The 24,542-nt window shown below is 50.3% G+C and overlaps 3 protein-coding genes across 3 annotated transcripts; 1 reads left to right on the forward strand and 2 right to left on the reverse strand.

The window, feature by feature from the left end:
• Window positions 1-5,511: 5,511 nt before the first annotated feature.
• GGI43DRAFT_379095 (uncharacterized protein) lies at window positions 5,512-12,466 on the forward strand (the record flags this gene model as incomplete). The annotated part of the gene is made up of 5 exons (XM_083202781.1): window positions 5,512-5,713; window positions 6,436-6,534; window positions 6,806-7,423; window positions 7,912-10,588; window positions 11,557-12,466. 5 exons carry the CDS (start codon window positions 5,512-5,514, stop codon window positions 12,464-12,466), a joined length of 4,506 nt encoding a protein of 1,501 aa, XP_083066752.1.
• A 117-nt stretch (window positions 12,467-12,583) lies between these two features.
• On the reverse strand, window positions 12,584-13,889 carry GGI43DRAFT_379096 (NAD(P)-binding protein; the record flags this gene model as incomplete). Its single annotated transcript, XM_083202782.1, has 5 exons — window positions 12,584-12,822; window positions 12,889-12,966; window positions 13,056-13,182; window positions 13,257-13,711; window positions 13,805-13,889. 5 exons carry the CDS (start codon window positions 13,887-13,889, stop codon window positions 12,584-12,586), a joined length of 984 nt encoding a protein of 327 aa, XP_083066753.1.
• A 2,587-nt stretch (window positions 13,890-16,476) lies between these two features.
• GGI43DRAFT_39894 (major facilitator superfamily domain-containing protein) lies at window positions 16,477-18,854 on the reverse strand. The gene is made up of 2 exons (XM_083205276.1): window positions 18,152-18,854; window positions 16,477-18,094 (listed from the first exon to the last, which is right to left on the reverse strand). The coding sequence occupies exons 1-2, from the start codon at window positions 18,659-18,661 to the stop codon at window positions 16,613-16,615; spliced, it is 1,992 nt and encodes a 663-aa protein (XP_083066754.1). The 5' UTR covers window positions 18,662-18,854; the 3' UTR covers window positions 16,477-16,612.
• Window positions 18,855-24,542: the final 5,688 nt, after the last annotated feature.

Genomic DNA, 24,542 nt, shown 5'->3' on the forward strand with positions numbered 1-24,542 from the left:
GAAGAGGGAGAGAGAGAAGAGGGCTTGCTGCAGTTGCCAGGCGGCAGTCAGCGCTTGGACGTGGGATAATACGACATTGACAAAGGCGGGATCGCTGTAGTATGGAGCAGCAGCAGCAGCAGCAGCAGCGCAAAAAACGGGGGGGGTCAGCCTGTTGGACTATGCACATACCTGTATGTGTGTATGTATGGAGGAATTAAAGGAAAAGAGATGGAAAAGATGGAGAAGAGGGAAGAGCGCAGCTGTGATAGGGACCTGGCCCTGGTCTTGGGGAGCACTGACGCATCCAATGCCATGGACTGGATGTTGGGACATGTCGAAATGTTTGCCTGGTGCTACCCTGACTGGGTATCCCTCTTGCATACGACTATGTACGTCCATGCGATGCATCATCATCACTGCAACACCGTACATGTAGACTACCCAGGCTGGCAATGTAATAGTAGGTAGCAGCACTACTACATACTACCCTAGTATAACTCCGAACTGCCAGTTGTAATATGACTGCCTTGTGGTTTTGTTCGTTTGCTTTCTTCTTCCTATTGCTTGGGACTTTTGGTATCTCATCATAATCATCATCACCACTCTTCTCTTTTGCTACATTGCCACTCCATTACTCTATGGCAGGCTAGTTACGATAAGCAGCCTCCTTTTTTCAGCAGTGATTCGCAATACGAGGGTGCGAAGGGCTCTGCGGCTCTAGAGAGTAATACTGTGTTGTAGAAGTACTGCTAGCAGGTAGTAATATCACTCATTAATGCGCCTTAGTAAGGACTTACTCGTCAGTCCATCTCTTAGCCACCGTGTACTTAGTATCTATCTACATGTTAGTAGATAGCACTATACCTACTCGTAATTCCAATACATTACTTCGTATATGAGACCTACTCGTGTTGAAAAACATGCTCATACACTTTACTCATATGGACAGGCAACACCCCCCCGCTCCGCCTTTTCGTGAAGCATTCATGGGATGAGAGAATACGGAGTGCCATAATGTAATGACATTAGATATGGTCGGTGTTTAGATAGGAAGATAGCAACAGTGATGTCGCATCGCATCGCAGCGCATCGCATCATATGGATGTATGCACATGCCCCCCGTACCCAGTGCCTTGTTTCGAATGGGCGACAGCAGCAGCATCAAAGCAGAACACGCCGAAATGTACCAGCAGCATCGTCATCACTTGAGCGGAATTATGGGGACTCGCGAAAGCGGGTTTTAGGCTTGAGGGAAGGGGGAGCATTGGCAGAGAGGGCCTTTTTTGCATCTTGGCCAACCGGGGAGAGGCGAGTGGTCTGTCTTTTTTGCTTTTGGGGAGGGTCTGACGCAGCGCTGGCATGGACAGCTGTTCTGCCTTAATCAACTAGTAGTAGTATTAACTAGGATCTTTTTCTGCTGGTCCCGTCACACCCTCTTTTGGTCTTCTCGGCCTCTTTATTTTTCTTTCTCGAGCTCTCTCGACTCTAATTTGCCAGGCTCTTGGGCTGGAATTTCCTGTTTGGGGGTGGAGTAGGTCCGGCACAAGTGTTTTAGCGTGGAGAAAGGGTTTCTGGTCTGAGCGTCGGCTCTAGCCTGATGTGGGAATGATGGAGAAGGGGCATAATACCATGTCCTCGACGTGTATCGGTAGGGGATTTCGAAGTGTGGCGAAAGAGGCACGGGACGAGTCGGCGTTTGTCTGAGAGGGCTTAGGTACCAGTACAGTACCTTGACGCACGAGCTGTGTGCGCGCGTGTGTGTGCGCGCGTGTGGGTGCGCGTGTGCTCGTGGATTCTGCTGGGACTGGCTGCGCTGCGCTGCTGAGCTGCAGGGTTGCAGAAAAGAGAAAAGTGAAAAAAATGTGCCGTAGGCTAAACGGCGCTAAGGCTTCAGGTTTGACGTTCGAGAATGGCGGCGGATGGCTGCTGAGGAGGCCACCTTGGGTCCCTGCCGAGTATATGGAGTTTTGCTAGCTGGATTCCGTAGGCGAAGTGTCATGGCAGATACCGCGGTAAGTACGTACTTGTACTAGTCGTGGGAGTGAGAGTGGGAATGAGTTATGCTAGTACAGCCGTACTCGTACGGTACGGTACTAGCAGTATAGGCCGTGAGAACCAACGTCGGTCGTCGTCTAAGCGATGTCATGAAACAGCTCTGATTGATTGAGCGGCAGAGCAGAAGACTTTGTCGCGTTCTGGATCGGCGGGTGGAGCAGCCGTTAATCCCGTACCGTACGGGACGGGGGCGCGGCTTTGTGTCTGAGAAGACGCAAGCAAGAGGGTTAGTTAGCATTGGCGAGAGAGAGAGAAAGAGAAAGAGGAAGAAGAAGATAGACAGAGGTGGTTTGCATGATTGCTGCTGGCGAGCTGACCGGCCAAATCGCATAACTTGGCACTTGCAGAGGTAGCATCGCGTCTGGATGCAGGCTAGCAGCTGGATACTGCCTGCAGCAGATAGACGGGATGGCTGGCTGGCTGGATGGCTGGCTGGGCGAGCGGGACTGCGACTGGGTCAATGGGACGAGCAAGGCTTGCATGGAGGGAGCTTGTCAAGTCAGGTCGTGGCGCTGGGGTGACAGGTGAGGCGAGGCGGTATGTGATTAAAAAATCAAGCCCTGGGGCCTACTGCAAGGGTGGGCGACTAGAAGCAGCGCACGTACCACCCTCAAGACGTCTTAGTACGCGTACTAGTACAACTTCAGTACTATCTGTATGAGCACTTTAGGTTAGTAGTAGGCCCTAGCATTAGCTGTATCAGAGTATAATATAAGCAGTACATGCATATTATATACTATATACGAGTGACGGAGCAGAAGGGTGTGTGTGTGTGTAAAGAAAGAGGCAGAGGCAGAGGCAGAGGCAGAGGCAGAGGCAGAGGCAGAGGCAGAAGACGCTGAGGGAGCTGAAGCTGGAACAGAAGACAGAAAGATTTACAAGGAAAAGAGAAGCGGAGGAATAGGCAGAGGAAGAGGAAGAAGAGGGGGGAGGGGGTCTCACAGGCAGCAGAAATGAGAAACATCTTTTCCGGCTGAGCATTTCAGGCTAGCCGCGATGGTGATGGTGGTGCTGCGTGCTGCTGCTGTGCTGCTCCATAACGGTATAGCTGGACGGGGGGTTTCTTGTTTGTGTTTGCGTTTGTGGTGATAGAGTTTTTTTTTGCGACTCGAGTCGGGGCAACGTGCAATGGGTGGAGCTCAATTGCTACTAGCGGTAAAAACCTACTGATGCTATCTCATCTCCAAATGTAAGGGGAGACGAGAGCTGTGCTGGTGAGACTTGATATCTGACTGCTTGTACTTGTACTGGCGATGCTGTTACCGCGAGCAAATATAGAGGCGGCTAGGTACCGTCTGTGGGTGGTACTAATACCCATAAAATACCTGCCTATAGTGCGACATAGGTAGTATTCTGTAGGGCTTCCACTCTTGTTCCTTCAACAACCACCCTGCAAACGTGCGATAGGCAAAAAAATGGGTTGATTTTTTATTGACCGATTGATTACGACCTTCCATACCGGGTGCTGCGGACAGCGCGGACAGACACGCTGAGAAGTAGACACAGAGACAGGGCGGCCGATTCGCCGCAGCGGCATCAGAAAAGAGGCGGTTAGTTTAGTGGTGGGTAGGATGGGATGGAAGGGGAATAAACAGACAGAAAACGGTGCAGGCCGGACTTTTGGCTTTTGGGGGTGGCTTGTCGGGAGCTTGTGCACCGGCCGCTTTTGCTATCCTTTGCGTTTTGGGCTGTCTCCCTTGCCTGTTTTTTGACTTCTGTTTCTCGTCTGATTTTAGTGTCGCCCGGATGTATTCCGAAGCGCCTTTTTCTTCTCCTCGTTTCACTGTACCGTACGGAGTATTATTGCAACCCAGCGAGCTTGAAACTAGGGCTCGCGTACTGTAAAGTGGCACAGATCCAGCGCTGCTCACCACCGCGCGGAGGATTGCATCCCGAGCAGAGATACAGTGCAGTGCCCCTGCCGGGCTAGTACCAGCAGGTCGTAGCTCTGCTTGTACGTGTAGTACTTGTAGTACTTCTATATCGTACAGCTACAGGACAGTATGAGGCGGCAGCCGGCCATAAGGGTGCTCGGCGAGGGTGCTCAGCGAGTGCGGTGGTACCTGTACCGCGTAGCCTGTCCACATGGCATGCTCCGAGCGTCTCAGACACGGTGCAGCGTCCAGCGAGGCTGGCTGGCCCAAACACAGTGCAGTCCAACGGTCGTCTTAGTGCTCGACCCTGGCCTCTGCTCGCTCACCCGCACCCGCATCCACCCTCACTCCCACACCCCGCGTGAGACATGCCGCCCAGGCCGTCCAGCTCGAATCATACCTGGATTATGGAGCCTCTCGGTCTGCAGAAGTGGGTGTGCGGCCAAGCACGAGTTGCCAGCTCGAGTACTGCCAGCGTCAGGCACTGGTACAGTACTGCGACGGCGAGGTTGCGGGTACTGTTACGGGTACTGGTACGCAGTGCCGACCCGAGCGACGCCAGCCCAGGCGCTGTCTGTGCGCGGTCGCATCCGTACCAGCGGCGTTATCGGTACTTACCGTCGGACAGCTAAAGGGCCCGTGGGCAAAGTACGCGCTACGTCTGGAGTACGACGCGGCGCCTAATCGGATGCCGTACCTGCAAGGCTGCGCCCCACCTGTCTTGTAACGTGTACCGCCAGCAATCCTCGCGAGGCCAAGGGAACAGAGGGAGACTGAAGAAGACAAGAAAAAACCGTTGCGCTTTTCTATGGAGTACCTGCACTCGAGCAGCATAAACCCACCCGCACCGCCCTATTGATAAAACACCCCAGCCCGCAATTCCCGCGAAATGGCCCCAATAGACCAGCAGCTGCAGGGGAGGGGGGACCAAAGGGGGTGGCAGGTGGGCGTGCAGCTTCGAAAGGAGAGCAAATGCAAGTGAGAAAATTGTTCGCGAAGCCGACAGCGGGCGAATAGGAAAGCAAGAGGGCAAGAAGAGAGAGAGACGGGAAGAGAGAGAGGCTTTATCAAAAAGAACGCAAGAAAAAGAAGACGAGATATCAAAGCAAGGCCAGCTCCTGAGGAGTGATTGCGTGAAAGTGAGAGTGAGAGCGTTTTGCTGGGGGCAAAAATATGAGAGCGTTTTGCTGGGGGCAAAAATAAGAGAGAAAGCAAAGGCGTGTCTGGGCCTCCGGAAACCCATCTCAAGGGAACGCAAGCAAACCCGGGGAGCCTCCATTCACTAGGAGGTTTTTTTTTCTCATTCTTTTCTCTTTTCCTCCTCTTCAGCTTGCTCTTTGCTGGCCCGCCTACCGCTTTCGCCCTCGTTTGCATTTCAGCTGCCCTGCCTCGGGGCGCAAGCCATGGACACGGCAGATTCGGTGCTGACAGTATGTTTCTGAGGCCCGGATGCCAGCAACCTGGTGATATCGTAGCCGAAAAAAAGAAACGAAGCCAGCTGTGTTAGCAACAAATAAAAAGCGAGCAAACAGCAGCAACAGCAACAGGAACAACACCGGTGGCAGCAGCAATAACCACACCGGCAAACGCACCGCGAGCAATGGCTGGCCCAACCCCAGATCTGGATCTCGACGTCGACTCTGCCGTCGGCCACCTGCTGGACCAACAGGCTGATATCCAGGCCAGGCTGGCCGCCCTGCTGGGCTCTCACCATGTCTCTCACCACGGTCTCAGCCTGCCGGAAGAGCTCGACATGCTGCGCCACAAACTGCGCGTTCTGGAGAGCGTCGTTGACCACCACGGTATGTCTGCATGTTTCTCAGTCTAGGTCCGCTCCATCTGCCATTTTGTCTTTGACGATGCCCCGTCTCATCTCTCCCCAACTCTATCGGTGCCCCTCTCTCTGGCTGGCTGGCTTCTCTCTCTCATTTGCCCTCTCCAACACACGCTTTCCACACCCCCCCATGTGTGTCCTCTTCTTACATCGATATGTGTGCGTGCTTCGGTCCATGCCCTGTGTGCGCACGTATTTCCATCATTCCCCCCAGCTGGTTCTCGTCTCTTCCCTTGCCTGGCTAGCCGCCTGCCTGCCTGTCCTTCTCCGCTCCCTTGCCTTGGTCCTGATACAGCCTTGTCCACATTTGAGCCCGGCCTCGATTGACAGCCCACTCACACGCTCACAACTCACACGCTTTCTCATGTTCCCCTACCTTGCCTTGCCTTGCCTTGCCTTACCTTGCCTTGCTTTACCTTGGCTGTTCCCTTACCTGCCATAATACCGACCTGGTTGCTCCGGATATTCTGCAGGCTTGGTACATACATACACACATACATACATGCATACTCCATACATGCTGCATACTGTACATGCTACTACTGCTAGACAAGACGAGACAAGATACATGCTGCTCCTCCCGCACATGCGTATCGTCCTTGCCGGCCCTACATACTGCTTCATACGAGCCTGTCGTTCGTTCAGGTCCGGCAGCGGAGCCCATGTGCTGACTTGCGAGTGATTTATCAGGCCTGGCGTCGCGCGTGGCCCCCTTCATGTCCGACATGGAAGAGGCTCGCGCCATTCAACACCGCTGCGAGTGCCTCGAGGCTGCCTGTGTTCGAGATAGTAAGCTGAGACCCTCCTGCTACCGCTACTTGTACTTGATTAGCTAGCTGCCCATCTCCCGTTCTCCACGCAACCCGCCGCCGCCACCAACCCGCCTCATGCAAGCCCCCAATCCATTTGTCAAAATACTGATGCTACATCTGCCTTGTACTCCATCCATTATCCATACATCATCAGGCCCAAAAGCAACCTGCCCGGGGCCTATTATTAGTTCGTCTTGTCAAACGCTAACTCTCACTCTCTCTTGTTTCTTCCTGCTCTTGCAAAACAGACGTGGATGTTGTCGAGCCCCTGAGAGGCTCTTCGCGATCGGCGCCGCCAGGGTTCGGCTCTTGGCTGGACCAGCATCTGGAGCTCCACGACCCTGTCCTCCGGGCCCAGCGGGAGCGCGGCAGCGAATTTGTGTCCAGCGCTTATCCGCCTCACTCTCTAAAGTGTTGGAACGACCGGTGCATCCACTACGTCTACGGTTTTCCCACCGAGCTTGATCGGAGCTGCCACGTCCGAATGCATGCCACTCACTCCAAGAGAGACTCTGAGCTCTCTGCCTTTAGTTCCTCGTTGTCGTCGTCGTCGTTGTCGTCGTCCGTCCTCCCCTCCAGACCCAATGCCTCCGAACCGTTGGGCCCATCGCCTCTCATGCACCTTCCACGCCCCGCCCTCTCCTCCAGGCTTCCTCCTCTCAGAATCCCGACGCCGTCGACAGAGCGGCGAGACTCGCTCGTAGCCTACGCATACTCCAGCCGCTCAGCAGCCCCGAGGAGTGCCATCGATGCCGATGTCGAGCCTCTCCTGCCGCCATTGAAGAGGAGCAGGGTCGATAGCTTGCCTCGTTTAGAGTCCATTGGAGAGCTTCGCCTCTTCCACGACCAGCGGCCATGCCTCCGCTGTAGAGTGACCAAGAAGGAGGTGGGATATAACTCTCTGAGCTTTTTGGCATTTGCCTCTTCATTTTCATCACCTCCTTCTTCTGTTTCTTCCCCATCTGCTTGCTGGCTTTCTTTTGGCGTCTCTTTCTGTCGTAGACTAACTTATTTCTTTCCTTTCATTGAATCAGTGCGATAGAAACCAACCATGTACCGCTTGCGCAAACCTGCCATTGATAAGCTCCGAGGACCATTGGGCTGTCATTGGGTGTTTCCGTAGCACTCTCAACGCCTTTACCGACTATTTGCTGCCAGGTATAGCCATTCGGTTCTCTGCTCTCCCTCTCTGCCCCTCCCTGTCACGAACATTAGTCTTGTCTTTTCATTATCTTTGCTCCAACCTCTCTGTGTCTTTTTTCGACTTGTCATCCCATTTTAATTCCGCAAGGCCTTTTACAAAACAACTGGAACCCATCAACACAAACGCACCTCTCTGACAAAGGCTTTGTAGGCTCCTCTTTCTCACAACCACAGCTCCAAACGCCTACGTCTTCCACGACGTCCCCCATAAGGCGGCAAAATGTAAACGACTACCTGCAAAGAATGTGCTCCTTCCCGGCACATATCGGTGAACATGTTAGGAACTGTTTGGACTATCGAGACGCCTTCTGGTGGTCGGGACAACAGTCTCAGAGGAGGCTCAACGGATACAATGAGGCAGCACATATTACCCGAGAAATGTTTGATCGCGCCCCCCCTATTCTTTGCGCCATGGCCGCCAGCTGGAACTGCCAGGAGACATCATACAGCGCGCTTGATCTCCTGAGGTACACCGGATATATATCTCCTTCTCGCGAGGCCGAGGAATCACAGTACCCGGTCTTATATCATGCCAAGGTGCTTCTGCGCGAAACTTCCTTTTACTGCCTTTTCTATCCTAAGCCCGTCATTCAACTGGATCCCAACCTAGGATATCAGCCCCCTTCAGACCGCCTGGATTTTACGGGAGAACACAGCCGTCTTGTTGAACAGGCCATGGTGACCTTTTTGACGGCTTTTGAAGCAATTGCTCTGAGAAGTACTCCTCTCCAATCGAAAGAATGGCTGGCCGTTTTCTATTCTCTGTGTATCTTCAGTATAGTTCGGACGCTCCTCATGGACCTTGCTTCAATATCGCTGCTACCATATCATACGTTTCAACACCAGGGCTCGCTCAGAGACAGCCCCCAGACCACGATAGACAGCGTATACAAGGCGCTTGTCCACTTCTTCATCACAGGAGGACCGATGTTGACAGATGGCTCTCCAAATGACGTTCCGCAGGACGATGTGCCCGCATTTGAGCTTACACGTCGCATCATGCGCATGGACACATGGCAGGCTCGAAATATTCGCTCCAGTACAGATTTCCTCATGACTTTGGGAGGCGGCATCAACGACATGTTTGGATTCCATGGCTTTATCCGACCCGGACAACCAGTCGTTTCCCCCAGCCATGATTCTCAGCTGTCGACACCCCAGGCTATCTCGGCGCGTGAGCCGCGCTGGTCATCTGTTGGTAGTTCTGCATATCCACCCTCGTCTTCGTACAGAGAGGTACTTGCGCCGCGTATGGATGCGATGGATGATGCCAATATTCACCGCGGAGGGACCTCGACTTCCCTAAACCAGTCTGTTCCAGAACATGTTGGGCGGGCCAGGAGACATACAGTTGCCGAGGCTGCTCCCTCCTCAAACTCAAACATCTTCCACCAGCTGACCCCTATGAGATTTAAAACCACCTATCAAAGACCCCCCCTACGGCGCGTGTTTTGTCGCAAGTGTAATGAATACCCTGAAGGATTCCGCGGCGAACACGAGCTGAGACGCCATACAGATGCGAAACACGCGGCACTGGTAAAGCGATGGGTTTGCTGCGAGCCTGAGGGACATAGTCCGGCGTCACCACAGCCTACCATTCCTCTGTCAAGCTGCAAAGCCTGCGTCATGCAAAAACACTATGGCGCGTACTATAACGCCGCGGCTCATCTTCGTCGGGCTCACTTTAACCCCCATCGTGGAGGGAAAGCTAGCGGGGACTGGCCACCCATGTCATTACTAAAAGATTGGATGCGCGAAGTGAGGCAATCTGTGGCAGAGGTAAGCGGCGATGTCGACAATGAGATGTCGAGTGACGGCGAAGAAGAGGAAGATGTCAAGCAGCCTAGCGCCAGAACGGTTCCGCTAGCAGCTATCCCGCCGGCCCCCGTCATGGAGCTGCCATCCATTCCGATCAACAGTGGGCACGTTTCGGCATCGTCCGTCAGCTCGATGACGGTATCGCCGAATATCATGGAGGAGCAGGGATCGTGGGAAATGATGTCGCGGAGCCCAGCTGGGCGATTAGCTCCTCCGCCACCTCCACCTCCTCCACCGCCGCCGCTTTCGCTTCCGCCACCACCAGCATCCCAGCCACCACTCCCGCATCATCTAGCGAGGCCCATACCGACCCCACCGGCGCCTGAGAACCGCAGTCGATGTCCGTTTCCGGATTGCGGGCGTGTATTCAAAGATTTGGCAGCCCATATGCTCACACACCAAGAAGAGAGGCCAGAGAAGTGTCCTATCGAGTCGTGTGAGTATCACACCAAGGGCTTTGCTCGCAAGTATGATAAAAACAGGCATGCTCTCACGCATTACCGAGGAACAATGGTCTGTCCATTCTGCCCTGGGGTCGGCACGGCTTTCGCAAAGGCGTTTAATCGTGCCGACGTATTCAAACGTCACCTTGCCGCAGCCCATCAGGTCGAACAGGCGCCGCTACATAGCCATACAACCAACAGAGGTGGCCGGCTCATAACGCTATCTGCAAATTCAGGGGCTAGTGCCATTTGCTCCATTTGTAACAATCGCTTTGCCGCGCCGCAGGACTTTTATGAGCACTTGGATGATTGTGTTCTGAGCGTCATCGTACCGGCAGGGACCCGAGCGGCATTGGAAACGAGTAACGATGCTAACGATGACGATAAAAAGACGACGGGAGGAGCTGGAGCTGGGAAAACCGGAACAGCTGAAGTAGCCGCAACAGCAGCGGCAGCAGGGACAGGGACTGGAACAGGAACAGGAACGGTAACAGGCACAGGGACAGGATCAGGATCAGGAACCAACGACAGCACTCAGGGAATGATATATATACGGAGAGCGAAAAAGTCTGCGCGGATGGAGTAGCTCTTTTCGTCTTCTTCTTTTTTCTTCTTCATCTTCATTTCTTTACGTGTCCTATATACTGTTGTTTTTGGTTGTTTGGTGCGATATACTTTCTCATCATTATTGTTTAAATTCTCTTTTCCCCCGTCTTTACTTTTTCGGATACATGAGCGAGATCATTTTTCAATTTCTGTTTCCGGTTATAGGTCTTGTGTCACTGGCAACTACAGCAACTTACAGCAGCGGCATCCTCTACATATCCCGCCCCTCAACCTCCTTACAAAGTGTGCAGAGTTTTGTCATGTCATGGGTCTATTGCGAGTTATATGTACAATAAACGAAATCATAGCGTAGCGATACTCATTATTAAACATTGAAAAAATCGAGCTAGCCGAACGATCCTGTGTCTTCAATTAACTCAGTATTGGAGTTAAATCTAATCTCAGATGGCCACGTTTTCTCAGTGGCCACTGTCGTACAAACTCAGATTTAGAGCAGCGGGCTGCCGGAACCAGGTGGGTCCCGGGGCGGAAAATAAGGTTGTACGCTATTATTACTCATCCAATCTTTATAAGAACAGCAAGCTGTCAGCAGCTTGTCAGCAACTTTCCATCTTTCCCGGTTTTTTTTACCTCCAGCTTCAATTGCGACATGGTACAGCTATTTGCCGGTATATAAAAAAGAGAGCAACTATCTTGTGATAGCAGCAGCCATCTTGTAATAACACAAAAAGAATATGGCAGAGGTGATGAACATGGAAGAGGTGGCGAGTCCGGCGAGTCGGCGGAAGATGCAGAATCGATTGAATCAACGGGCAAGTCGTAAGTCACAACCTCAACCAACTAACTAACCATCTCTTCCTCTTTCTTTTTTCTTTTGTTTACTTTTACTTTTATTTTTCTTTTTTATATATTTAGTTTTTCTTTTCCTTTTTCTTTTGGAGTGCAAAGCTAATCAATTGTTTAGGTAGGAGAAGAAAAGAGAAGCAGCAGCAGCAGCAACAGCAACAGCACAAGGAGAAGAAACGTATTAGCAAATGGGTCATTTATGTTGACCCAAAGGCCGAGGAGCTGCAACAAGATGAGCGACAGCGGCAAAATGATTCAGACATGATCGTTGTCGACCCCAGGAGCAGTAGCACAACTGGGCACTCTAACCCAGGCTTTCCAGACATTTTCGTTACCCAGGAACAACGCGACAAGGCGTTTCGCTTCTTCTGCAATATGAAATTGGAAGATCGCTTCGTCTTCATCTCTCGGCTACAAGAATTTGTTTCCACAAATGTCGCCAAGTACACGCTAGACAGCCAACTCTTGTTGTCGGTAATGCAATTCAACGTCATCCGGGGTGCGATGGCGAATGCGGAGAGGATGGGGCTGACCATGGAGATGCTGTCTGATAATTTTACCATATCGGCTTTCTGCAAAAACGCTATTTTGCCTGCGCTACCTCCTGCATCATCCGATGATACGGCGGCTTCCAGTGCCGAGAATGACGCTGTCAGCGATGGCAATGAATTGATGCATCTGCCGCCTAGTTTACAGCCAACTGAGTTGCAGAGAAAAATCATTCATCACCCATGGATCGATCTCTGCGCACAGCCATCTCTGAGAGACGCCCTGCTGAGACGAATAAATGACCCTGCTAATTTTAATGAAGATGAATTTTGCCACCATTTATATTTACAAAATGGTCAGCCTGATGAGGACGGCGTGATAGGCATGGTGTATTGGGGAGAACCTTTCGATCCTGCGAGCTACGAAATCTCGGGAACCATGATACAAAAGTGGCCGTGGCTGGTGGACGAATGTACAGACTTGATCACAACGACGAATTACTGGCGAAAGGAGAGGAAAGAGAAGCTCTTGGGGGTTCAGTGATGGCTACGCTTTTTGTATTGATGCTATCGAAGTATATTGGTACATGGAGCAGAGACGCGTTATGACTCTAGAACAAGAGTTTCCTTTGGACGCTGATTGAGAGAAAGATGGGAGACCTTAGACGTTAAAAGGCTCTCCGATGAGCTTCTCGCTAAGCTCCCACAACTTGAGCCAGAGATCGCGGTTCAAGACGTGCGAGGTAAGCTCTTCATCAGCAACCGCATTGTTGTGCAGGTAAGCACCGTTGGACTCTTCAATAGTTGGGTCAATCATGGCGGTGATGAGCGTTGCCGCTCCCTCAGATGTGCCTGTAAAAGGCGGCAACAAGATCGGACGACCATCGAGATCACGCATCGCTGTTTCAGATGAAGCTGTCAGAGAATGTAACGATTCAACGACCAATCTTGATGGGGAAGACTTACGTTCTCCCGACTTTCGGATCGCCCTAATCATGTCGATGAACTCGGGTGTGAAGTGGCGCTGCAGTCCGGACGCAACCGCTACATGGTAGAAAACGAATGGTCAGCTCATCACGGGTTCACTATGGAGTTCCCTTTTTTTTTTTTTTTTTTTTATCGAGATTACGTACCGCCAGGGTCGATGCTGAAGACGCGGATGCTCTCTCCTTGCAGCTTCTCGGCCAGGAGCTTGGCAAACATTGATCGAGCAACGTTGGACGCTCCGTATCCGGCGCGAGGGTCATAATCCTTGCCGTCCTGCAGAGTATGGAATATTAATATCCGACAGCATTTGTGTGTGCTTATTAGGAGACGGAGATTAAGAAACAAACATTATAGTTGATATCGTCAAGGTTGATCACTCCTCCCCGCATAGCGGAGCTGCCACAGATGACGATGGAAGACTTGGGTGCCGCGGCCCGGATCTTGGGCAGCAGCTCCTTGACCAGCAAGAAGTTGGCTAGGTAGTTTACGGCAAACTGCGACTCGACGCCGTCGACGGTCTTTGCGAAGGGAGGCATCATGACACCTGCCACGGCGACGAGGTGGTCGATCTTGGGGACATCGCTGAGGTCTTGTACTGCTCTTCGTACGTCCTTGAGGTCGGAGAGGTCGATCTTGAGGAAGCGGACGTTGACGGCGGGACTCTTTGCCTTAATCTTGGCGATGATAGGCTCGACTCGGGACTCGGCTCGGGCGGTGACGATGAGGGTGGAAGGGTTGGCGGAGCTGACTTGGACGGCGAGCTCACCAGCAATGGAGTCGCCGGCAACACCAGTGATGAGGACTTGGGAAGCTTGATGTTAGTCTTGCGTCTATTTTGGAAGAAAGGGGAGGGGACTTGAGTATGGGAGTGGATGGATGTGTTTGTGTGACATACTTGTTTTGCCGGCGAGGGATTCTCCGTACTTGCTGAGGATGAATTCGGAGGACAGGATGACTTGTGAGCTCGCTGCGGTGGCCATGGCTGTTATATGCTGTTTGCTGTATGTTGGAAGAGAAGACTGCTGGTGCTGATGAAAAGGGGTATTGAAAGATGTGAGGATAAACAAAAGTCAGATTGTTATGGATATCTATTGAGCATGTCCAAACTCAAACCAGCGGCCCTCCCCTCGATATATATATTCACTCGATCTGGAACCAAACTCCTAAAAATACCAGACCCATTACTTGATAGTCGTCGCAAAAAAATCAACTTACGTCCAAACTCCTCAGCCAGAAGTATGATGCAAATGCCCAAGAGGGCTAGTCCACAGAGTCAGCATCGCCATCCCGCTGTCATTGCGATGTCTAGCTCGGGAATAAGATTCTTTTAAGGCCATTAATCTCCTTTATATAATTCTTTTTGCCCTTTTCCCTCGGAGTTTTCTAGCGTGACGTATCGGTTAATTCAGCACACGAAACCGTGGCTCCATGAACTATCTGATGCCGAATCTCCATACTACTATTTCCCATGCGATGCCGCTTAACCAAGAATGGCTTAATACATATTGCCGTATTGGGTTAGAATTCTGGTCAGCATCGCAACTTGACCCACTTTCTTCCAAATATTCTTAAACACGACTGTCACAAGATTTACCTCCAATAGAAGCAAAGATGAATGAAGGGGTGGAAAGCCTATCAATGGGAGGGATGTGCGGAGGGAAGAAGGAGGAGGGCCTGGAGATAGTCGGACAGAAGAGAATTTGACTCGTGGCTGCGGAAATGCGGAGTGGATTTACATTGTCTCTCTTTGAGGATAAGTGGCGCTTTTTGCATCTCCAGCAAGATGGAAGCTTTGAACTTGTCCTTTATTCTCCCTTTAGATGAAATGGTCAATACCAAATCACAATGGCAGAGCTGCTATTTTTCCGTTTTGTTTAATCTCAGCATCACATCATACGTCTCATACTCAAACTATGAGGAGTGTATATACGTCGTCCCTCTTTCCTAGAGGCTAAGCGGTCATTGGACCTACAGTATTTGCGTACTAAGCTGCAGAGAATAGAGATGTGATAAACTTACGGAGCAGGGATAGAACCTTTGAAGTTATCCTTTCTTTTCCTTTTACCTGAAATGATTAATACCAGACTACCTCGCTATTTTCCGACGATACAGTAAACGGTGGTAATAATAAAGAATCTAGCCAATCAAACTCGTACCTTATCATTGAAGTTGCGAGGGAATCATGGTCCAAAATGCGAGGGAGCCATAATAAATGAAACTTCAAGGAGTTTAATTGGTTAATGAAGCTCTGTAATGAATATTGATTGGCCAAACATTGATTTATCATTGAAGCAGCGAGTTAATACGGTACCGGAACACAATAGTAGAACTTGCTATTTTTCCGTTATACCGTACAAGATACTGTAAGTTGATGCCGCAGTAATAATCCCTGTCCTCGTGAATGCTGTGGGGCCTCTCTAGCCAATTAAAACCTATATTTTCTTTTTTTATGCAATAATCCCTATTTTCGCAAATGCTATGGGGCCTTTCCAGCCAATTAAAACCTGTAATTTCTGTTTTTATGCAATAATCCCTGCTTTTGCAAATACTATGGAGCTTTTTTAACCAATTAAAACCTGTATCTTCTTTTTTATACAACAATCCCTGTTTTTGCGAATTCTGCGGGGCTTTTATAACCAATTAAATTAAAACTTGTTATTTTCGTTTTTACTCCACAGCATTCTAGAAGGCAGGGATTATTTCAGATGCGCTCCTTAGGTCGGCTTCCCGCTGACATCAATGTATCTTGTGTATTCCATTAGGCAAAATCAGCTGCGCTGACTACCTCGCTTTTTTCAATGATCAATATACTCATAAGTAATAAATGGGTATTATAGATATGCCTTTTTGGCTGTCTACCTCTAGGCCATAGGACAAAAAGGTTCGTTTAAGTACTGGTACCTTGACTTTATAACTCCCTCGCAACTTCGACGATAAATCTGACCTCGCATCTTCGACGATAATCTGACCTCGCATTTTTCATGGTTCTTTTACAAGTCAAGGTATCAGTATTTAAATAGACCTTTCCTTCTATAGCCTAGAGGTATGCAGCCAGGAAGGTATATCCACACTGACCTATAGGTATATTTATCGTTGAAAAAGCGAGGTATACGGTATGTAATATTCTCATATTAGTGTCACATCATACGGCTCATCCTCAAACTATGCCGGGCGGGAAAACAGCTGACGATAGTCACCATCTCCAGATGGAATTATACATGGCAACAGGACACACCAATAATACAACCATTACTAGACTCATCCATCTGCGATTCCACTTACTATCACATACTAATTCACAAGCGACCATAACGACACAATTTATGAGAATCATTGCAGATTGCAAGGCGTATCATTTGCACTTTAGGTATATATATACTCAATACTCTATATTATACTCAACGCACTTCCATATCCCACTCTCTAAGTAGGAATCGCCAATTTTAGGGAATCGCAGAAAAATCATTCAAGCGTTGGAGACTCTTCTCCCAACGACCATGCAAATACATCGCTCTATCCACACCACTTATGTGCACATCACCTCTTCATCCACCGCCTTCCATTGCCCCGGATATATGGTATAATGAGAAACAAAAACAAGAGAAACCCCCTTATGCATATTACGCGTTAAGAATAATGATTGTAATAAAAGTTGTAAAAGTATTTTGTCGTATCAGAAAGGTTAAAAGGAGTAGATGGGTCTTTACTCGGAAGAAGCCTCATCAGTGGCAATCTTCTCGTTCAAGACGCCACCTTGGTGGCGGACAGCAGGGCTGGAGCGCTTGAAGAAGGCGTGAATCTCGGGAGAGAACTCGCCATCGCGAGGAAGACCATCGTGGTTATCCTCGGTCTCCTTGGGTCCACGAGCAGCCTGAATAGCCTCCCACTCAGATCGCATGTCCTCAACCTTCTGCTTCCAGTCCGCCTGGGGGTCGTATGACTTGCTGGCGCCACGGAATCTCTCCCACAGGGAAAGGTGCTGGGGGTGGACGGCAACACCGTGGTACTCATCGGATCGGCCTTCACGGATGTAGCGCCATCGTCGCTCCTGCTCCTTGAGATCGAGACCGGTGGTGTCGGGCAGGAAAAGCCAGGTAAGGAACATACCAGCCAGACCAAACCAGGGGACAACGTAGAATCGGGTCTGGATGGGGATGTAGTTGTACAGAATCGAAGCAAGCAGAGCACCGGCCTTGCCGAGACAGGCAGAGAAACCGTGGGCAGAAGCTCGGATGGGGGTGGGGAAAACCTCACCGGCAACGAGGAAAGTGACGGAGTTGGGGCCAAACTGGTTGAAGAAAGATGACAGGAAGTACATGGCCTGGAAGGAGTGGATACCGGCAGGGCTGGAGTAGTGCTCATATCTGAAGGCAGGGATGACAAACATGAGGAAGCACATGAAGAAACCAACCTGCTGCATCCACTTGCGGCCGTAGAGCTTGTTGTCGATGAGGAAGGTGGCGGCGTAGTAACCAGCGAGGGAGACAGTAATGTTGACCAAGTTCCAAGACCAAGCGGTCATGAGGGAGTTGGGGTTGTCGGAGATGATCTTGATGAACTGACCCTGGAAAAGCTTGTTGCCGTAGAAGAAAACGTCGTTGCAGAACCAGGTACCAGAGGTGGCGAGCAGACGACCACCGAAGTGGGTGAAGCAGGACTTGAGGGCAGTAACATCGTAACCAGTGACGCTGGTGCGGCTCTTGGCTTCAGAAAGCTGCTTGGAGGCGTTGGGCATCTTCCAAGTTCTGTAGTAGACGAGCCACAGAGTACCAATGGCAGGGAAGGCAAAGGACAGACGGAAAGTGAACTGAGCAGCCTCCTTGGTGTAAGGGGGACCGCCACGGCCGCTGTTGAAGATGGCGAGCAGGACAATCAGGACAACCTGGTTGAAGAACTGACCCCAACCCTGCATCAGGAAAGCCATGGTGACACGGCGACCACGGTGCAGACGATCCTCCTTGGTGGAGAGTCTGCCAGCAGTGACGGCGCTCTCAAGAGAGGAAGTAGCAGTAATGGGGTATTCACCACCAACACCGACAGAGTAGAAGAAGAGAGACCAGGCATAGCAGATGACCCAGCCCTGGAGAGTAAGACCCCAGGAAGCGGTAAGCATGAGGAGACCAACAAACATGATGATGGCATCCTGGATGAGACCCCAGCGACGACCAACCCAGTCACCAATAACCTATTTCCAAGTCAGTCACAAGTTGTCTGATTGAGCCAATTGAGGGCGAGTACTTACACCGACGAAAACCTGACCAATCATGATACCGATAATTTCCAAATATGTGACAGCGGCAATCCAGTTGGGGTCGCAGACAGTAGCCTTGGAGCCCCAGCATTCGGGCCAGGCAGCGGCGAAAAGAGACGACAAGTTACCGATGGAGAAGAGGACGTAGCCCTCCAGACCAAGACCAGCACCGGGGATGACAGCATTGCGGAAATACCATGAGACAGGAGACAGAGGATCCTTCTTCATCATGGACCAGATGGTGCTGAGCTCCTCCTTGGCGGCCTGGCGGTCGACGGCGGAGACGAACTTGACCCGCTGGCCAATGGGCAGATCAGCCCAGTAGGTGCCATCTGGAGTGTAGCTGTCGTCGGGGCGAGTGACGTGAGCGAAGACACGGCGCTCGTCGAAATCCTCAAGCGGGAAGTCATCGCGGTCGTCGTTGTCGCCGTGAGGGCCGTGGGGGATTGGGATCTCGCCCGGAATCGCGCCGCTCAGGCCATGGTGCTCTGTAGCAGACATGGCGAAGCGTATAAACGGGTTATGCAATGCACAGTAGTAAGAATTGTGCAGCTGCCGTCGCAACAAGCAATGTGATTGGACAGCAAACGCTGTGGTTGCGGGGGGAAATGTCCGAGAAAGGGAAGAGAGACAGTGCCCTAGCAACAAGGATGGGTTGCTTCGCAGCTTCCACCACACCAACACACACGGAAAAGAAGTGTGATGAAGATGAGGATGGAGAGAGAGAAAGGAAGGGAGACGAGGCCAGGATGAAGGGACGCAACTGCTTTATTTGTTTGTCGCAGTCGCGGTTGAACCCAGATTGGCGGTATCTGCAAGGCGAGCTAAAGACTCGCCAAAAGGCAGTATTTTTAAGGCATTGTGAACATCCGCCATGTGCTTCACGGTTTAAGCCGCATTCGACGACCGAAAGACAGCTTCTGAGCAGCCAGTCAGAATCTCGGATTCAGCATCGTGGGTGAGCCTTCGACCATCAGTGGCCTTGCCGGGGGCGGCCACGCCTGGTCCAGCTGCTCCATTCCTCGCTGTCGCCTCGTGGTGGTTTGGGATGCTCTCCACAGCTGCCCACACCTTGCGCGACTGTGGCTCCGCTCGCGGTGTCCTGGAACCCGCCGTCGGTCTCTTTGCCTTTTGAGCAGCCATCGACCCGTAATAAGTGCTACCTAGCTGGTCGTAGCGGAAAGCCATGGGCTCAACAAGTGCTAGACTTCGCCTTGTCCTGGATCTAGCGCTGTCGTACTCGCCGTAGTATAGAAGAAGAAGAAAAAAAGATGCGCAGGATACAGTGTACGGGTACAGCTGCAACGTTCGATTCGCCGTAGTCCAAGAGAGTCAAGGCTCGACAAGCCAGGATCTAAGATTTTACCGCCACTATGCGTCTAGACAATCCGATGGCTTCTTTGGCACTGCTAGGTTCCCTCTATCGTTTCCTACTTCGGGTGAATTTTGGAGTCTGCTAGGCTGGGCTTTTTTTCCCCAGTCTCTTTTTTTTTTTTTTTCTCGTCGGCGCAGGATCTGCTGAGCAAATCGGGCCATCTCGCCAGCGACGAGCCTTCAGGTTCCCATTCATGCAGGCCATTCTGGTAGGGGTTCCCTGTGCTGATTCTAGGCAATGTCATGTTTGCTCGGTAGCCCTTCTGGCGTATGCGGCCGCTGGCACGCACCCTCCATTGGGCTCGGGCCTCGGTCAAGCAATCAAAGGTTCCCTGCTTCGATCTTCATGTACAAATATGGAGCAGCAGATTGGTTACTACAGGACACATGGGAATAATACAGTGCGTGGGTGGCGGGCGAGAAGAAAAAAAGAAGGGGTCCCCACTGGGGCTGATTCTCAGGGCACCGAGACTGCGAGATGAATATTGATGCACACAATTTAGGCGTCACGTCCCTTCTGTAGCTGATGCTCGACAGGACTCCAGGCGTCGATTGGCCGCCATGTTGGATGCGCGCCGTCCTTGGTCAGCATCTTAAATCGTGCCTAGTCGACACGAAGGCGTCGCACCGGGAAAGAGTGCAAGGGCGTGGTGCGTGGCCCTTTCCCGGTTGGAGCTGCTGCTGCATCCGGATAGAGCGGCACCTCAGACTGCCAAAATTCGTGCCGATCTTGCCCAAATTATTGGGGCCCCCCCAGCAGAGTCCAACAGATGCACTGGCCGTTTCTGGCACCGACGGTGAGAGTCAGGTCTCATGCTAAAATTACCCAAATCGAGGCTTTGAACTGCTTCGTTTTTACAGCTTTCTACGACGCTGGATGGTTTTTTCCCTTCGTCGCGTGTCGTTCATCTCGCTCGGCAGTTGCGGCCTATCACACGCGGGATCTGCTTGGCGACGGCTCTTGTACGTCACCCAATCCACCCTTGCCAAGTCGAGCCAGCCGAAGTGGGAAAGTTGTCGCGTGAGTCAAGTCCAGAGTCTCGACTTCCCCTCTTCCCAGCATGCTACTCCAGTACGTAAATGGAAACAGCGCCGGAGCAAGACAAAGCGGAAAGGAGGAGGAGCAGAGAGAGACAAAGGCCAGAAGAAAGACACGACTATCGCGCTATCGAACGGTGAATATCCATTTATTTCCCCAAGCACGCACCGAGGAGTGAGTGTTATTTTCCGCCATGGTGCCGCTCTAGGATCCGGCGCCTAGGGTTTTGGCTCACAGCTTCCGTAGTCAGGTCATGAAGATTTAAAGTTTAATGGCGATTTAGTTTTTGCGGCCTCGCCCGCGAGCCTCCTGTGCTTTGATCCAATCAGTGAAGAACGTGCAGCGCCCCCGTCTTGAAAGCTGGCCCGATTTGGACATTCATTACAGCTGGGCAAGCAATCATTCAATGCTGGGGGAGAGTGACGGAGGGTGACGCCGGGGGAGAGTGGCCTGTGCTGGTGCCTGTCTCGCACGAGCACATTAGGTAGGTGGCATGTATGAAGTACCTCGTAATTATTACTGCCAAGCTCTCTTTTTTTTTTTTTTTTTTTTTTTTCCTTGTCATACCGCCGGAGCAGCATCAGGCGGTCTCAGTCAGCAGCTGCAGCATCATTAGATTAGTACGTCTCGCACGTTAGCAGCGATGTGCATAAAGCACGAGCCCCCGCGCAGCCAATGCCGTGTCTCCCTGTCTTGATGCTTGGACCCGCGCTTGTCTCGCTACGAATAGAGGGATTTGCGACAGCACGTGCTCAATCTTACACGTTCACTCGAAGAATATGGTACAAGTGCAGAGGAAGAAAAGTGGCTGAAAAAAATGTACAGATCATCGCAAAAAAAAATAAAAATAAGTCAGGGAAAAAATAGAAAAAAGAGAAAAAAAAAAAAAATTGGTTGCCGCCGCCACCGCGCCACCACTAGGGAATAGAATAGCAATCTGACGGGGAAAGCGCCACAATTACTGTGAGACGCAAAAGCTCCGAGAAAGTTTTTTCCAGATTCCAGATTATAGATTCCAGAACGTTTGCTTCTTTTTTATGTTTTTCTTCTCGTTCATACTTGTTTAGCGCTCATCCAATCCAGTCATTGGATTACCATACAGTAAGCTGATTCTTGCAAAATGTTGATAGATACGAGTAGCAGTAAGGTTATCAGGGGTCAGCGGGAGATCCATCCGAGTATGCAGCCTGCGGGCCTAGAAATCAGGGTCTTTCGGTTAACATCCGCCTCTTCTCTTTTTTTTTTCTCTCTCGCTTTTCTCCGCCTATTCGCCGGTTAAAGACTGCTAATCTGGGCGGGGCAGAGGGGCGACGTAGATGGCGGCCTCCACTTACGAAGAGAATCGGTGAATACCTCTACATCGGGGTAACGCGCTACCCTGGAGAGGCCTCACTTTGTGCTGTTTTCCTTGTCTCCCCTCCTTCTTTTGGATTATATTACACGAGTTAAACGGTGATAGCTCTCCATTAAAATTTCTTCACGCGCGCCAGACGCTTTATTCCTATCTTACCTTTCTCCATCCCCGTGGAGACTCCAGCTTTTGTAGTATGATCATGATCCACCACATACTCTTAGATCAGCGATAGACATCGTAAACTCTTTGGTCTCACATGTCATATGCCCGTATGCCTCGCTACTATACTTTATACGCATAACTTTTTACTTCTCACCAGTGCATCAAACAGTTGAGCGGTGCGTAAGCCTCTTTTCGCCCGCATGAAAGCCACACCCAAACTCAACTCTGTTGCTAGCATGCATGTGCTCACCGAGCATTTCAGCCACAGGCGAAAAGCAACTTATTGTGGAAACTAAGCCGAAACTCACGTCTCGCCAGACATGTCCAAATAGAGACGCTCGGTATTTGAGAATGGCCAAATCTGGTTACATGCACAGCATGATTATGCCGCGCTGTCATGTGTTGTTTCAATAAAACGCTTCGGTGTTTGGAAACGTTCAGCTCTTCTTCCCCACATCTCAGCTGTTCAGTTGTAAAGGTCGGGATTCATATCCGGTATATCAGCTGTCTGATGATGCCATGATTTTTTTTTTAGCGGTTGCCGCGCCTCTGAATAGCCCAAGTTATGTCATCCTAGTCTTACCTAACATACTGTTGCGAAGTTGTCACTGCTGTCATCATACTCCTAGCTCTCTTAGCCTGTTAATCCTCAGCTCTGGAATACCAAAGAAAATGCCGAAGCCTTCTCAATGAGATATACGCTTGCGAAGCGAGTGACATATCGGCTGCTAAGAGCGAAAGACTATCGAAAAAGTTGAGTTTGATAGAACTGCGCCTGGATATAAGTAAATACTCGGGTGATAAAACTACCCTCGGGCGCAAAGAGGGTTTCTGGCAACGGTTTCTGCCAGAAACTTATTGTGGCAACTCTTTTGGTGAATCTTTTTACAAGTCTAACAGGCTCTTAGCACAGGGGGGGGGACTTGTAAGTGCTCTCACAGATGCAGTGAAAATGAAATGGCCCACGATGGTAGTTTTTACTAAGGGAAATGCATGATTAAACGCTCAAAAGCAGATGATGCCTTAACTGGTCTTCTCTTCACCCCCAAAGTAAGTAATGGAAGTGATACCTACGTAGAAAAAGCCCCTGTTCTTCAACTACAATTGAATATATAGGTAGTCCCAATCCCTTAGGCCCATGCAATTGCTGGGAATGCTCTTGCTATCTTGACCACACTTCACGAGGTATTTAATGCTATGCGGTAATGGAAAGGATTAAAATATTAAACTGTAAAGTATCTGTACGTACTGTCCTAGTGAGGCCAGATGTAAGCCCGCCAAGGCCTCTGGGAGGATTAAAAATGCTGTGAAAGCCCCTGGATAGCCTACTATTTTTTTTTGGGGGTATATGAATGAAAAGGCCTCGGAGTAGAATAAAACTGCTGTGAAACTTGTCGGCACCCCCTGTATGAACCTACCTGCATATTCCCAGCCATTCGAGCACACATCTCAAAATACGCTGCTCTTGTTGGTAAGTCTGCGCGATCATCAAGCTTCATTTGCTCCACTAAACCAGCGACTTGGAACTGGAGGGCATTTATGCAACTGATCTGCTATTTTCGAATGATATAGTATATGGCGGGACTCCCCCTTGCCCAAAGGAAAAAAAAAAAAAGAAGCATAAACAGTTGACAAGAAATGTCTGTTTAACTACCCAAAAGCTGTCAACCCAACGTCTAAGTCTAAGCCGTCTTGATGGGTTCAATAGGTACAGAGATGGTATATTGGGCTGCTCTGTTTATCGTTGGCATTCAAATGAGATTCGCTCATCCATTGGCGTAAGCACCACTCATTATATGTTCTAGTATTTCCAAACGTGTACACGTACATCTGCGTATTCGTTCATTTCCTTCTACCCGGTAGTATTTATATAGACCTCATACAAAAACTTCATCCTTATCCAAGTCAAAAAACAACATCACAAGCAAGCAATACTGTGAAAATCTACAAATCACAACTTCTCAGGACATAGCAAGCAAGGCAGCAGCACGCAAACACTCATGGTAGCTAGATAGTTTTTCATTCCCATACGTCAGAATCTTCTCTATATGTACACACATTAACACTAGGTTAATAACCCGCCACGAAAGTAAATAAATAGTCAAGTCAACCCCAGCAGACCAGAATCATCTAGCTGCCCACGACAAGAGAGCAATCGTTCGTCGATAGCCTCGTGGCATAAAAAGAAAGAAAGAAAGGAGAAAGAAAAATTGAGAAGAAAGAGAAACAAAAAAAAAAAGAAAAAGGAAACTGGTAAGTGGGACAGCGAGGCTCCTTCGTTAAAATCATCATCCATCCCGTCAGATAAGCAATGCTATCGCTTCGTTTTGCATTTCAACTTGAGTCGCCATTTCCCATATAACGCCTCGCTGCTATTTGTTTCAGACAAAGAGAAAAGATGGCTTTTTTTGGTCGTTTTCACCCGTCTCTGAGCAACGTACATTTTGATAAAT

Source organism: Trichoderma evansii (assembly GCF_050947405.1).
Source record: "Trichoderma evansii strain SZMC 28006 chromosome Unknown GGI43scaffold_1, whole genome shotgun sequence".
NCBI lineage: Eukaryota > Fungi > Ascomycota > Sordariomycetes > Hypocreales > Hypocreaceae > Trichoderma > Trichoderma evansii.